This window comes from Ceratosolen solmsi, unplaced genomic scaffold, assembly GCF_000503995.2.
Source record: "Ceratosolen solmsi marchali unplaced genomic scaffold, CerSol_1.0 scaffold28, whole genome shotgun sequence".
In the NCBI taxonomy this organism is placed as follows: Eukaryota; Metazoa; Arthropoda; class Insecta; order Hymenoptera; family Agaonidae; genus Ceratosolen; species Ceratosolen solmsi.
In genome coordinates this window covers 344,412-357,819 of record NW_011948429.1, presented here as the reverse complement: position 1 = coordinate 357,819, position 13,408 = coordinate 344,412, and the positions used below count along the sequence as shown (strand labels likewise).

The following is a 13,408-nucleotide window of genomic DNA, read 5'->3' as shown; positions in this document are numbered from 1 at the left end:
CCGAACGGCCCACCCTCTCACCCCTCCCCCCTCCCTCGTGCGATGATCTACCTCGACTGTAGTTGCAATAGTCGTCGACGCTCGTACATTACGCAAGGCAATATTTATCGCCTTCAGCCTGTCTCCTGCGTGTCCGAGAAATCTCCGCGAGCCTGGATTATCCAAATTAATGCGAAATCAAGCCCATGCAATTATCACCAAGCTAATTGCGCGGGATTAGCGCATCTCCTTTTAGATCTATTATCCTTTCGGTTGACGAAGAAAAATAAATCGGTTATGCCCAGGCATCTATTCCCCCCCCCACTCCCCCCTACATCCACTCCACTCTCTCCTCTTCCACCTCCTCCTCCACCACCTCCTTTTCCTTTTCCTTCGTAGATCCGAGGCCGGCCCACTCGTACGTCGGCTACCACTCGCCGCTATTACGCATCGAGGTCGACCGGTTCTCTCTTTCTCTTTTTCTTCGCGCGGGGCAGCCCTCCCCTCGGTCAGCAACTCGCCCAGCGCTCGCCGTCGGCCACGAGGACATTGCGACATCATTGCGGAGCGCATGTAACTACTCCAGGACCTGACCAATAAATTATGCACTCTTACGGCCGCGTATATCCCCGTTACATTTAACGATCTTATGTGCGCACGCGCGCGGCCGTTCTTTTTTCGATCCTTCTGTCCTGCCCACCCGACACCTCTCACCCGTTCTTCTCCTCCTCTCTCCCCGCCCCCTTATGACTCGTCGTATACATTGCCGGGCATTGTTCGGCCACGAGCGAGTTTTGAGCCGCGGACTCGCTGCTTCCTCTCAAGCGACACCACACACACACGCACGCACGCACGCACGCACGCACGCACGCACGCACGCACTGCATTTTGAAGAAAAAAAAAAAAGAAAAAAAATTTGCACCAGTCAACGGCGTGACTTATTTATGACTGCTATAATGATTTCGTCATTGTTCGATATTGCCCGCGAATAAAATGTAAACGCATCATCGTATTGCCCGACATTGCCAAATACTCATCTTTACAACGACCATAAAGGTTTATCGAATTGGCCCCGCTCGCGTAAAAGATTCTTTCCCGTTCACACGCCACTCTTTTTCCTCCATTTGCTACATTGCTCTATTTGCTTTTGTATTTGGTTTCGTTTAATTTTGCCTCTGCCGTTGTAATTAATAGGGGGCTGCGGATCGCGATTATTCAATGATCGTCGATTCATCGAACCGTTTGCCGCTGGGAATTCGGCGTTACGACGAGCGGCTAAGCCCTTCCTGGATAACGTGTTCCTGGCACTTATCTCGAGTAGTTCGTAAATCCATGCGCGCGAGACGCCGGCGACACGCGGATTAACGGACGCGTATTGTAATTCAATTTATAGCTTTAGCAAAACATACTGTGACGTGGCTTGGCGATAAAATAATTGCCGGGGCAAAGAAATCTCGGCAACGGCGTGTCTACAAAGGGGCCAAATAGTTAAATCGCGGAGATTCGGGCATCATGGCCGAGGTAAGCGCGAGGAAACTTTCACGAGGCGCTACTACGGAGCGGCCGCGGATTTAACGAGTCAAGTGCAAGCGTCGCGCGTCACGAGCACAAGGAGTCGCGCACGTGCACGCGACGCGCACGAAAGCGCCGAGCGAAACTCTCCCCTAATTCCCGTTTCCGGATCCCAGCGAACGTGGAACGTCCGCGCGATCGCGATTAGCCGTGGTAGTGGGCACGCGAGCTGCGCATTTTCTTTTATCCCGGCGATCGAACCGATTGAATGTTTAATTAAAAGTGCGTCCCACCCTGGGCGACTAATGGTCTCGCGCTAATTCGAAAAGCCCTTGCGAGTCGGAAGGGCGACTTTTCGCTTCGTCCGATTGGGCGCCTGCGTCACCTGCGCTCTTGGCTCTCGCTCTAGCGGCGCAATTTCGTTAATTTTCGTTGCTTTTTGCCCGCTGCTTTCTTGAGAAACTTGGGCTGGAACTTTTACGTGCCGGTGTTGCGGCTCGGTCCTTATTTGAAGAAGTTTCAAGTTTATTTTGCACGGTTAAACTATAAATTGCAATTTTCCCTTTCTTCCATCTTTCTCTCTCTCTCTCTCTCTCTCTCTCTCTCTTTCTCCCTCCTCTTCTCCCTCTTCTTCTTCTACTGCTTCTTGTTCTTTATTTGCCCTCCGCGGACTTATTAACGGCAACGGAAATTTTATCCGATACGTCGCTCTAATTGCATTTGCCTCGTTTAGAAGAAACGAAACTTTACATCGGCAGTTTTTCCAGTTGATATACTACTACTCTATTTTGCAATGACGTTATTTATAGTTGGCTAATGGACGTATGCGCGCGAATGTTGGATAAATAATATATTGACAAGCTTTATTATCCGAGGGATATTTTTTTAAAAGCGCACATTTAAATGCCCGGCATTATTGATAAGCGATTTTTCGTAATATTTGAAAATCGACGGTTTGTCGTTTTTGTTTGTTTTTTGTTTTCGTAGGGCACTCTCCGGAAAATCCAAATGTATTCCAATCAGGCGATTAATGACGCTTCGCGTACGTAAACTAGTCACTTGCAACGGAATTCCAAAATGAGCTTTGCCGTTGGCCATAAATTGAAACTACAGCGCTCATAATCCTAATATACTCGCCATCATCCGAGCGATCGATTCATCGTTTATTACATCATTATTATTTGTATGGTTATATTTAAAATAGTACTTGAGCATGCTTTGTAACTTTACTGTTTTAAGAGAGTTCAATTATAAATTCTACTGAAGCGTTCAACTTAATTACCACCACCTTTCGTAATAACCTTGATCCCAATGTGATAAGTAAAATGAGGATAAGACAGAATGAAAGTGTCGAGTATATGAACGAGTTATTATTAGGCATCTATAAGATTTCAATGATAACTAACTAATGTGAAATAAAGGATAATATAGATTTAAATGAACGTAGTTAAGTAAAATGAAAGATGTTTGAAAAAATGTAAATGTCAAGAGTGAAAACATCGCCAATCTGTGCTCTAGAAAACAAAATTTACATAACGGCAAATTATTGTTGGTACGGTTGTCTTTTTAGAAGGCAGGCGCGACTGCTTGCCTAAAAGCTAAATTCTCGAGAAGTTATTTGTTTGAAAGTGCCGGCGGACCGCGTGGAGAAAATAATAAATCATCGATTGAAAAGAATAGAAGTAAGTTTGCATGCGCCTGCGAGTAGCGAGCGAGAAAACTCGTTCTACAGCGGATACTTAAAGTCATTCTAGAAGCACAGTTTGATTATATCACTCATAAACCAAGTTTTAAAGTTGTAAAGTATTAGATGTGTAGCTGAGAAATAAAGAGAAAATAATTAATAAATAAAGTTTGTAGAGTCTGCAGTGTGCCATGTAGAACAATTGGAAGAAACAACAAAAAAGAAATGTCTACGATACCGATGCTATTCTGAGTACTGAGTTCCCAGTCTTTCATGAGGATTTCTCTGGCAGGTCAGGATGACGTCGACGTGGGTGCACCTATAATGCAGAGAGCGATTGTACAGTTACGAGTGATTGCATTGATTTACGTACATAAAGCCTACATAGCGCGAGCTTGTGAATTAATCGCAAACACCTACGGCTGTCTTACGAGCACGTACGTGTATTTTTGTGCGTGTAAGCTAGGCTTTCTTTCTCTTCCATCTCTCTCTCTCTCTCTCTCTCTCTCTTACACACACACACTCACACGCGCGCACGCGCGCACGAACGCGGTCATACACGCACGCACGCACGCACACACACACACACTTGCTCGCTCACTCGCTCTCCATTTCTTTTTCATGTTATTATCTTTGCTTATAGTGAAATAGAGAAAAACATGGCGATAATAATACGATTTGATGGAAACGTAGGCGATTAAGTCCAGTCGGTGTTATTCTTTTGTCCATAACATATAATGAGCTTTTCGTTGCTCCACCTCACTCTTCATACGTAAAAATACATATAAACACGTTGTCTTGACTTTGGCTATAAAATTCATGCAGCGCCATTCTCAACCAATAAATTTATTCTTCACGTAAATGCATATTTTTACGAGACCTGCTTTCACGCGCTAAATAAATTATCCAAATTTTCGCTAATCTTTAATTGCCGCTGTAGAGTAAATATTTTAAAATTCAGACAAAGGGTATCGATGAAACTCTTTGTAGCTTGGCATTTAGGAAATATTTCCTCGATAACTTTAATCCGATTCCTGTATAAATTACTTGCAATTTCACATCCTTTACAATTACTCAACATGCAACAACGTTAATTGAATAGCTTTGGCGCGAATAATAGTTCGGTCGCACTGTCAAAGTAAATATAAAATTGTAAGGACAATAACGACTACTTAACAAAATATAATAATGCCATTTAGGACGAAAATTGAAGGTAAAGGAAAATGTAAAACTCGTAAGTAAAAATCGCATTATGCGAGTGTAAAGGCTCGAAATGGTTTTCGTTATATTTTTGTTGTATTTATTTGACTAAAATATTGCCAGACAATATTTAATAATGCTTCGTTCGCTCGCGAATGTAAGATGAATGCACGCGCGCGCACGCACACGCACACACAGAGAAGTAATTTTAATGAGTGATAAAAATATTATAATGACGAATCGTTACCACCGAACGATCAAGCAAACGAATCCGTAAACTCGGTGTCGACAATCGACGGTTACGTCATAAGTACACGGATTGAGTCGTTGGCTACCGGGTAATCGTATTGGCGCATTTCCCATATTTTGATAATGTAAGGGGAAATTTTTTGATTATTCAAGATGAGGGCAATTGGACCGAGGAGGTTAATAGTTGGCTGAGTCGGGTGAAGTGCTTGAGAAACGGCATTTTGCACAAGTGGGGCAGCGATGTGCGGAATCCCGGAAAGAAACGAAGGTGAAAATGATCGGTAACGAGTGCGCGTGCCAGTCCCCTCCGCCCATCAGGCCCCCTCCCCATTCCCGTTAACCTTAAAATCAGAGCCGCGGGACAGACGAGGGGGACGCTTTCTCAATTGTCCGGGGTCTTTGTACGACATGCGTCGCCGCCGTTGTCGTTGTCATTGCCGTCGCCGTTCCCGTCCCCGTGTCCGTCCCCCGTCCCCCTTGCCGCTCAATTCTCCGGCGACGTTTTCGCGCGCGGGTAGCAGCACCGCGTACGTGTACGACGGCGATAGGGGCAAGAGGAAACGGGGAAAAAGGGAAAAAAGGGGGAGAGCGCGCGCCGCACGGGCAGCCCGCTGGCTTTCACGGGAGTGAAATCGCGTTGCGCACGCGCTTTTAATGCACGACGGCCGGCATGTGGTACGCGCTGACACGCATGCGTGGGCACGTGTGCCCTGGCCGGTAAATTTATGTTCTGCGGCGAGGGGGACGTGAAAATAACTCGCGATCGATGCTCCGATACAGGCGGGATTATTATTCCCTTTCCCTCTCCTTTCCCCTTTTTAATTTTCAAGCGTGATTGACAGGTTTTTTGAGGGTTGGATTTTCAAGTGTAGTGGCACGTTAGGACGAAAAGGAAATTTTTCTTTACGGTGAAGCAAGAGTAATGGACGGGCACATAATAATAATCATATTAATTTGCTTTGCGTATCGGTCGGATTTTTAACGGGGACGAAGCCAGCTATACCTGCGCCTCGTTTTTAACGCTGGAAAGTAAATAAATTTTCGTGTTGTTGCTAAGGTAACGAGCCCAATCGATTTGATGCAATTTTTAACGTTTGTTCGGGCTGGCGATGTTTGCTCAACTAGTCAAATGAATCACATTAAGCAGCTGTCAATTGATATATATGTGTGTGCGTGTATATATATATATATATATATATATATATATATATGAATGTAATATAGAAGGTAACTAAGTATCGAAACTGCACTGCTAAAGGAAAATAATGGGATAACGAGCGGTAACGAAGTGTGACGTTATTGTCTAAAGGTGGTAACGCGCGATTGTGAACTAATTAATCGGCGAGAAAAAATTAATGTACAACTTAAGGTAGCTCACTTCCAGACGAGCGCAACAATTGCGACATTTCTCGTACAAATCTACCACGTCAACATTTATTCTTAAGCCTTAATCGCCTCAAGCAATAACCCGTTGGGTCAATGGATAATCGATCTAACCATCGCTTCAGACGCGCAACCTGGAATTCTCATGCATCGTGAAAGGTAGGATCGATAAGGGGCCGACCGGAGGTGGGTGGGCAGTACGTTTTTCGATCCTTAATAAATCACCTTGGAGCAGGTGTTGGAAACGCGAGGCTCGATAATCTCGCGCCTAGCCGCCGTATCCGCGTAAAGGGCGAAGAAGGGTGAGGGCCCAGACGCTTTTTACCCCGGATCCGATTGACAGAGAGGGGCCGTTTTTCCACCACCGCATTACGAAAGTCCGTAATGAGGTCTGAGCTCGTTAAAGCCCAGGTCGACGCGACTTTCACAACGCTCGCTCCTCCCGACGATGCGACTCTGCCAATCGCCGCGCGCTTCTAACGGCGACAACTCAATGTTACATTCTCGCGCAATGCGTGTTGCCAAACGTGGCAAGTACTTCCAAGACCAACGCGCATTACAAATTTTGGCCTGCCGTGGCTGCAAACAAGGTCCGATGATGCGCAATCATTGCATCGATTAAACTGATGGTAGAGGGTTCGGTGGGGGGGGGGCGAAAAGCCGGATGGCCAGAGCAGTAATTTTAGGGTGGCGGCGGCGGGAGGAGGGAGGGGGTGGGTATATGTACCTGCCCATAAGCTGTGATAAATGGCGAACTGGCAGAGCCCGCTAGAAGAAAGGAAATAGGCGACGGGCAAAAGGACGAAAGTCCAGAGTAAATTAGCAAGGACTCGGAAGTGCGCAGTTTACAACTTCCTCGCAATCAAACTATCACACGCGAGTACAGACTAGTCATCTATCGTGTGATTGAAGAGCGGGGGTGGGGTTAAAGATTTTCGTGCCTCCCGGACGTCCGAGTGTCATTAATGAATTATTGGTAATGTAAGTAATGCTCAGGCATGGGCTGGGCTTGCACACTCTCGAGTACTGTGTACTTGAGTAGGCACGAAATTGGAGAGACTCGATAGAGATGACGTAATAGAGCGCGAGAGAGGGAAGCGCGCGTGGAGTTTGCTCGACTGGGCTCGAGAAAGCAGTTAATTTTTGGCAAATGGGATGTAATGGGAAAGCACGAAGGGAAAGCGTGCGTTTACGAAATGTTGGCTGGCAATGCGTGACGCGAGGAGGAAGACGTGGCGAGGTAATAGTAAAAGTAAAATGTATAATATGGTTGGGCGAATGGGGTGGTGTGCCGTGGGTTGTTGATAAATGTTGCGTTGTGGTTTTGGTGTGTTTGTAGGTTTGAGAATTTTTAAAGCTACACGCATAATTTTGTATGTTGCTGTGTATAGTCCAGAGAAGCGTAGTTGGATTGACGCAATTGGAAGATAAATAAAATTATAAAAGTTGCGATAAGTGGCGTTGATTTTATTGCGAGAATGGATTTTGTCGATTTTGGACGATAATCGCGGAATTTATGAAATTTTTATGGAAAAAATGTAAATTGATAGCGACAGATATTTTACATATTTTCAAATATCTTCGAGTCAATTTAAGCTGACATTATGAAGTTTTCATGGCGGCAGATGGGTTTTTGGAGTAGGGGCGAAGAAGACGAGAGGGTAGGGGGAGGGGTGGGGGGGGGCGATAAAGATACAGTTTTGTAAAAAGTGTATTTGAAATTCTTGTTTACAATGTGTTGGGTAGGTGGGTCGCATCGCGTCTTCTGTGACAAAATCGACAATTTTAAGAATTTTGATAAAAGCTTGGCGACCTCATGCTCGGCAGAAGTATTACTTTCTAAAAATGTAAATGCACACGGGACATTGGATTTTTCATCCAACTATCGTCACTAAAGTAGATACTTCTTTTTATAACATTTTTTAAATAACTTGCCTGTACCTGCATCACACGTACACTTTAGCATGGGTGGACGTGTGTAGTTGAAGACTTTGCTCTCTCTCTCACTCTCTCTCTCTCTCTCTCTCTCTCTCTCACTCACTCACTCACTCGTTGGTTCGCTCGCTGGCAAGATTGTCCTCAATTGATCGAAAGGTCGAAAGAACAAACGAGACGAGTGCAATATTACAAGCATTATTGGTACAGAGTTCTCGTAGTGAAAGCATAAAAATTTACCCGATTTTAAAGCACGCATTGTACGTTGAGAAAGTAAGTACATGTCATTCTTGGTAAAAAGCGCGGGTAAAAGTATATACATTGGAATAGTGAGGGAAGCACACATGGTAATCGCGTAAGTGCAGCCATGCTTTTATCGTTAAAATTTGTTCTTTACAAGGGTGAAGTGGATTCGGAGATTGTTTTTCCTTTTTTTTTACCCGCTTTTTTTTCTACATTTAGCGCGTAAGCTTTGACGTGTTGGTATTTAGTGTTATTGCCTTTGATTATTATTACAAAAGAAAATTTACAATCGTTGCGTCACGAAAATTTTCTCTACTAAATACATGAAGATGGCTTGCTTTTTTATAATGTTAGTAATGGAATTTAAAGAACACCGTTGAATATATTTGAAAAATTAGTCGTTCGTTACAAAAAAAAAATTGATGAAGTAATGTTTGTGATTTTTCAGGTGGATTTCTAGGTGGATTTTTAATTGTAGGCAATCCTTTTGTTTCCCTTTATTCTCTTTGTTAAATCAATTTATCTAAAGAAGAATCTTTGTATAATCGTATAATGAGATAAATCGATACTTTTCTGAAAATATGATACTTTGAAAAACATCTAGTAAATTAACAAAGTTATTCTCTTAAAACCGTAAAATTAAAGTAATAAAACCGCAAAAGTAGGCGCATTGGGTCTAAATTGCCCATTAGGAAGAAAGGATTTTTTTTTTATCTAATAAATTTGCCAACGCTTTGTAAACTAAACATTATTTATAGAGCAGTGGCTATATATTTTCCCTTAAGGCTTTTAAAAAAGAAAGTACGAAATCCATTCGTACTAAAAATCTCAAGAAAAGTAAAGGGCCACTACTCTCTTGTTTGGTGAAATATGGTAAAAAGTAAAAATGCGAATTTGTCGATATGTTTTTGTGTTGAAATATATATATATATAGTTTTAAAGTAATTGATGTTTTTAGAAAAATATTTACTCCCGAGTTATCGATAAAAATGAACACTGGAGAATGCGATATACAGTGGAAATCGAATGTCAATAGACCCAGTGACTCCTAAAACTTTAACCACTACAAGAACGCTAATTATAAAGTCAATTAATTCAAAAAGATAATTATTGGATATTTATGCGACTACTTTTATTATAAAGTTTAGCAATTAAGGATTTTGTGTGAGAAGATTTTTGGGCAATTATTTATCAGTAACCCATAAACATCAACTGAATACTCTATCGTGAGCATTAAATGGATAGTTTGAAAGCCATTGATTACAGAGAGATAAAGATAAAGATAGATAGATAGATAGAGAGAGAGAGAGAGAGAGAGAGACAGCATGAGATATATGAACTTTGAATGACCACCTCTTAAGATTTTAAACGCGTTTATCTCAAATAGACGGCTTTTGCAATTGACACCAAAATTTACACAATTAAATTATTACAAAATTAATAAATTACAAAATTTAACAATTTTGGATTTATTACACATTAAGAATCGGCATTTGATTAGATTATATTTTTTAATGTTCGAATGTAACAATGTCTACGTCACTCGATTGAAAAGTCAATATCTCTCCATTCGCTTATCTTTTTCTATTTTAATCCAATTTCGAATACCGTTATATGCTATGTAATACTGTCAATTGCTCGTAACCAGCTCAAACGCTTATGATTTTTACATCGCATGGCTTCAATACAACAACGACAATAATAATAATAATAATAATAATAATAATAATAATAATAATAATAATAATAATAATAATAATAATAATAATAATAACAATAATAATAACAATAACAATAATAATAACAACAACAACAACAACAACAACAACAACAACAACGATAATAATAATAATAATAATAATAATCATCATAAAAGTAGGAATTATAGTAATAATCGTAAAGTTAAATATAAGCTAACAGAAGGGGATAAAATTGTAAAAACATGGTTGCTTGGCTTCCGACTTCTGTCACGTTTCATTTTCTATTCCTTCTCGAGTTAAGCTATGGAATACGAGCTTATTAATTGCAAATTTATAGTTCAATAGAGTTTAAAAAATTGTGCCCATTACATTGTACATAGTAATGGTTATTGGTTCTCTAACTTTCCCAAGTTTATGCTTACATGCCAAAAGTTTCCGCAAAATCTTTAAATTACTAACTAGTTCAAATAAATCAGTTTCTGAGCTCGAGTACTTGCAAGTTTAAACGATTATTAAAATTCTATTGACCCCACTTTTATTATAAAGCCTTGTAAGAATATCTTTTACAAGCGAGAACAATGGAATATCTGGTATAATATCGGCATAATATCGAGTTAAGTATACGACGTAACGGTTATTTACGAAGTTCAATCGTCAAAGTTCCAAAGTACTCTATTGTGCGTAGAGGACGTAAAGCCAATACCGAGTAAATAGAAACATCCGTCACATTACGCTCGATAGGACGAAAGTATTTGCATTATACGGTGCATTAAGAGCCAAATGCAAGCTCGAGAGTCGAGTGTATCGATAAGCAGTGCAGTGGGAGGCTGCGCTCTTCCAAGAAAAATATTCGCGTCCTTATCCACTCGAATTGAATCGAGTGCTCGGCTGGACAGCGGAACGCGCGGCTAATTAAGACGTCGCACATGCGCGATTGCCGGAACTCGTGGTCCAGGTCGAGGAGGAAGCGCGTGCTCGTAAGGCCCCATTCCGTAGTCACTTTACCAAGTTGACCTTTAAGCGCTCGGCGAATCCCCGGGACTCCCGTTTAAATCTCGGCATCGAGAAGCTCCATTTGACTTTTCGCGGTCCCTCCGCCGCGGCAGCGCGCACCGGCTCTCTTAAGTGCCGAGGCTCTCGTCATGCGCGACGACGCATTCCCCTCTGTATATACGGGCGGGGAAAAAAGCAGCTAGAATAGCAAGAAAAGTGGTGCTGGCGGTGGTCGTGGTGGCGGCGGTAACAGCAGCAACAGTACCGACAGAGAAGAAGACGAAAGAAAAAGGAAATGAGAGAACGCGCGTTGTTCATCATGTAGGCTTGTTGCGCGGCGCTCGGTCGGGCAGAAGGTGGTGGAGGTGAAGGTGAGCCGGGGTCGACCGTTGCCGGGACCGAAGCCGGGGTTGGGAGGGTGTACGGGAGGAACCGGAGGAGGAGACCTTTTTTTTATTTTTGCAAAAAAATCTCAAGCGTGCTTCCGCCTAAGGTCCCGCGGAAAGAATGCAAGTATCAAGAACGCTCTCTACGCGGAAAGGAATCTCGAGAGTGAGTCCTTCTCCTCCTCCACCCCACCCCCGCCACCCTCCCAAATTCTTCTATTTGCCTCTTTCGTTCTCTTTACGTGCGGTGAAGGCGAAGAGAAGAGCGCGGGCGGATATTTAGCCGCACCGTTCGTTCTACCTCCCCCCTCCCCATCAGTCACCAACCTTCAAACCAGACCCACTGCCCCCACCGCCGCCCACCGAGCTGATATAGAGTATACAAGGGGACCGATGTACGCGCGCGTGTGCGAGCAAACGGGACACGCAAACGTAACCGCCGACTCCCGTCTAGGTGACGAGCGACTGACTACCCTTTCGTAGCACTTTTTTGATATTCCCGAGATAAAAGTGATTATTAAATGGGCGAGATGATATGATTCGATGGAGAACTTCCTTATGAGTATAAACTATGTTATTAGCGAAGTGCGATTTACATGTTCTTTACATAAGATGTAGTTGGAGGTAAACATTATGATTAGGCTATTTTGCTAGCGAATTAATAATTCTTGTTGAGCGCTCTCATTGTTTGGGCTCGAACCTTATTATTCTTCCTTTTTCGTCAAGGACTCGTACGCTGCATCGATAATCATATACTTTCAGTAACTACGTAACACTTTGCCGTGCGCATTAAATGCTATTAAAAGGTAATGGAAAAAAAGTAAAAATTAGAGAGAGAGAGAGAGTGAGAGAGAGAGAGAGAGAGAGATAGAGAGAGAGTGGAGAGAGAGAGAGAGTGGAGAGAGAGAGAGAGGGAGGGAGGGAGTCTGCGTGTGTGAGAGAGAAGAAAAAGCCACAGTATTTTCCTTGAGCGATAAGGCTCGCTTCTTTCCTTCTCTCTCGCACGTTCTCAATACCTTTGGAATTGTTTTGTATTGTAATTTTCAACAACTATAGCGGTACGCTGATTTTTTCTACTTTCTCAGTCTCTGATTATGAAGCTAAGATTAGCTTCTCGATGAGACATGCAAATCATACGAAAGCTAATGGAAACTTGTTTGCTCAATAATCAATTTGAATTTGTAAATGTAGAATAAGAAGCGAAACGTTAATTTCGCCGAACGGTGCGACTAATGAAATCTAATCCATAGTGCTCGCGGAGTGGCAATTAAATTTGAGAAAATTATTGCAATTGATCGATAAAGCCAAGATCTAGAGTAGGGGCGGGGGAGAGAGAGAGAGAGAGAGAGAGAGAGAGAGAGAGAGAGAGAGAGAAAGAGTGAAGTGCACGGATACGAAAGGGAAACGAGAAAACGTTTGGGCAAGTTAATTCGTTGGCAGTGGGAGCGACGTCCATTAGCCCCGGAGGCTCGATACTCCAGCGTTAATTACTCGAATTTGAGCCGTGTACGGTAAATCGTGAGTTTGGGAGTTCGTGTTTCCCGGGGGATAAAGTTGCGCAAGAATTGCGCCGATTGCCCTATCAGCCAATGCTCCGAGTACGATTACCGCCCGCGCATCCGAAATAAAAGCAACAATCGGTAAAAAAAAATAAAAAATAAAAAATAAAAAAAAAAGGAGACAAAATATAGCGTGAGCAATGACAATAAGTCGGGACAATAAGAGGTCGGGGGGGTCGACGGTTCAATTGCCTGAGGAGTTGAGTTCTTTAGCTTCATATAGTACTTTAAGGGTATTGTAGCTATGCTAAGTACCAAGCATTTTTTTTTTTTTTTTTGAGCACCATCCATCCACGACTCATCGGTTCGCGCACTTTACCTTTAGCCAATCATTTACTTACGACTTTTTCATGCACCGCTCCGCGCAATTCCTACTTCCTGTGTGTTCTGCTTTTACCGCGCTTCTCAACAATTTTCAAGGAATAATTTGCGAATAGATAACGATCGTCTGGATAACCGATGTCAATTTGTCTCAACAATAGAAATGTGACACCGCATTCAATGTCGACAATGAATGAGTAATGGAGCTGCGTATAAAAACCGTGATAAAAGTAAGAAGAAGAAGAAGAAGAAGAAGAAGAAGAA

At 42.6% G+C, this 13,408-nt stretch overlaps 1 protein-coding gene across 5 annotated transcripts in view; it reads right to left on the bottom strand.

The window, feature by feature from the left end:
- Positions 1-13,408, bottom strand: part of scalloped (TEA domain transcription factor 1 homolog scalloped) — a 253,550-nt gene that overhangs the window by 132,895 nt on the left and 107,247 nt on the right. For 3 of the 5 annotated variants that reach the window (XM_011501484.1, XM_011501483.1, XM_011501485.1), the window contains exon 2: positions 3,414-3,494. The exons of the other annotated variants lie outside the window; for them this stretch is intronic. In XM_011501484.1, coding sequence (XP_011499786.1) covers positions 3,414-3,450 — 37 coding nt within the window. In that variant the 5' untranslated portion in view covers positions 3,451-3,494. The remainder of the gene's footprint in view (positions 1-3,413; positions 3,495-13,408) is intronic. 5 annotated transcript variants of the gene reach the window in all.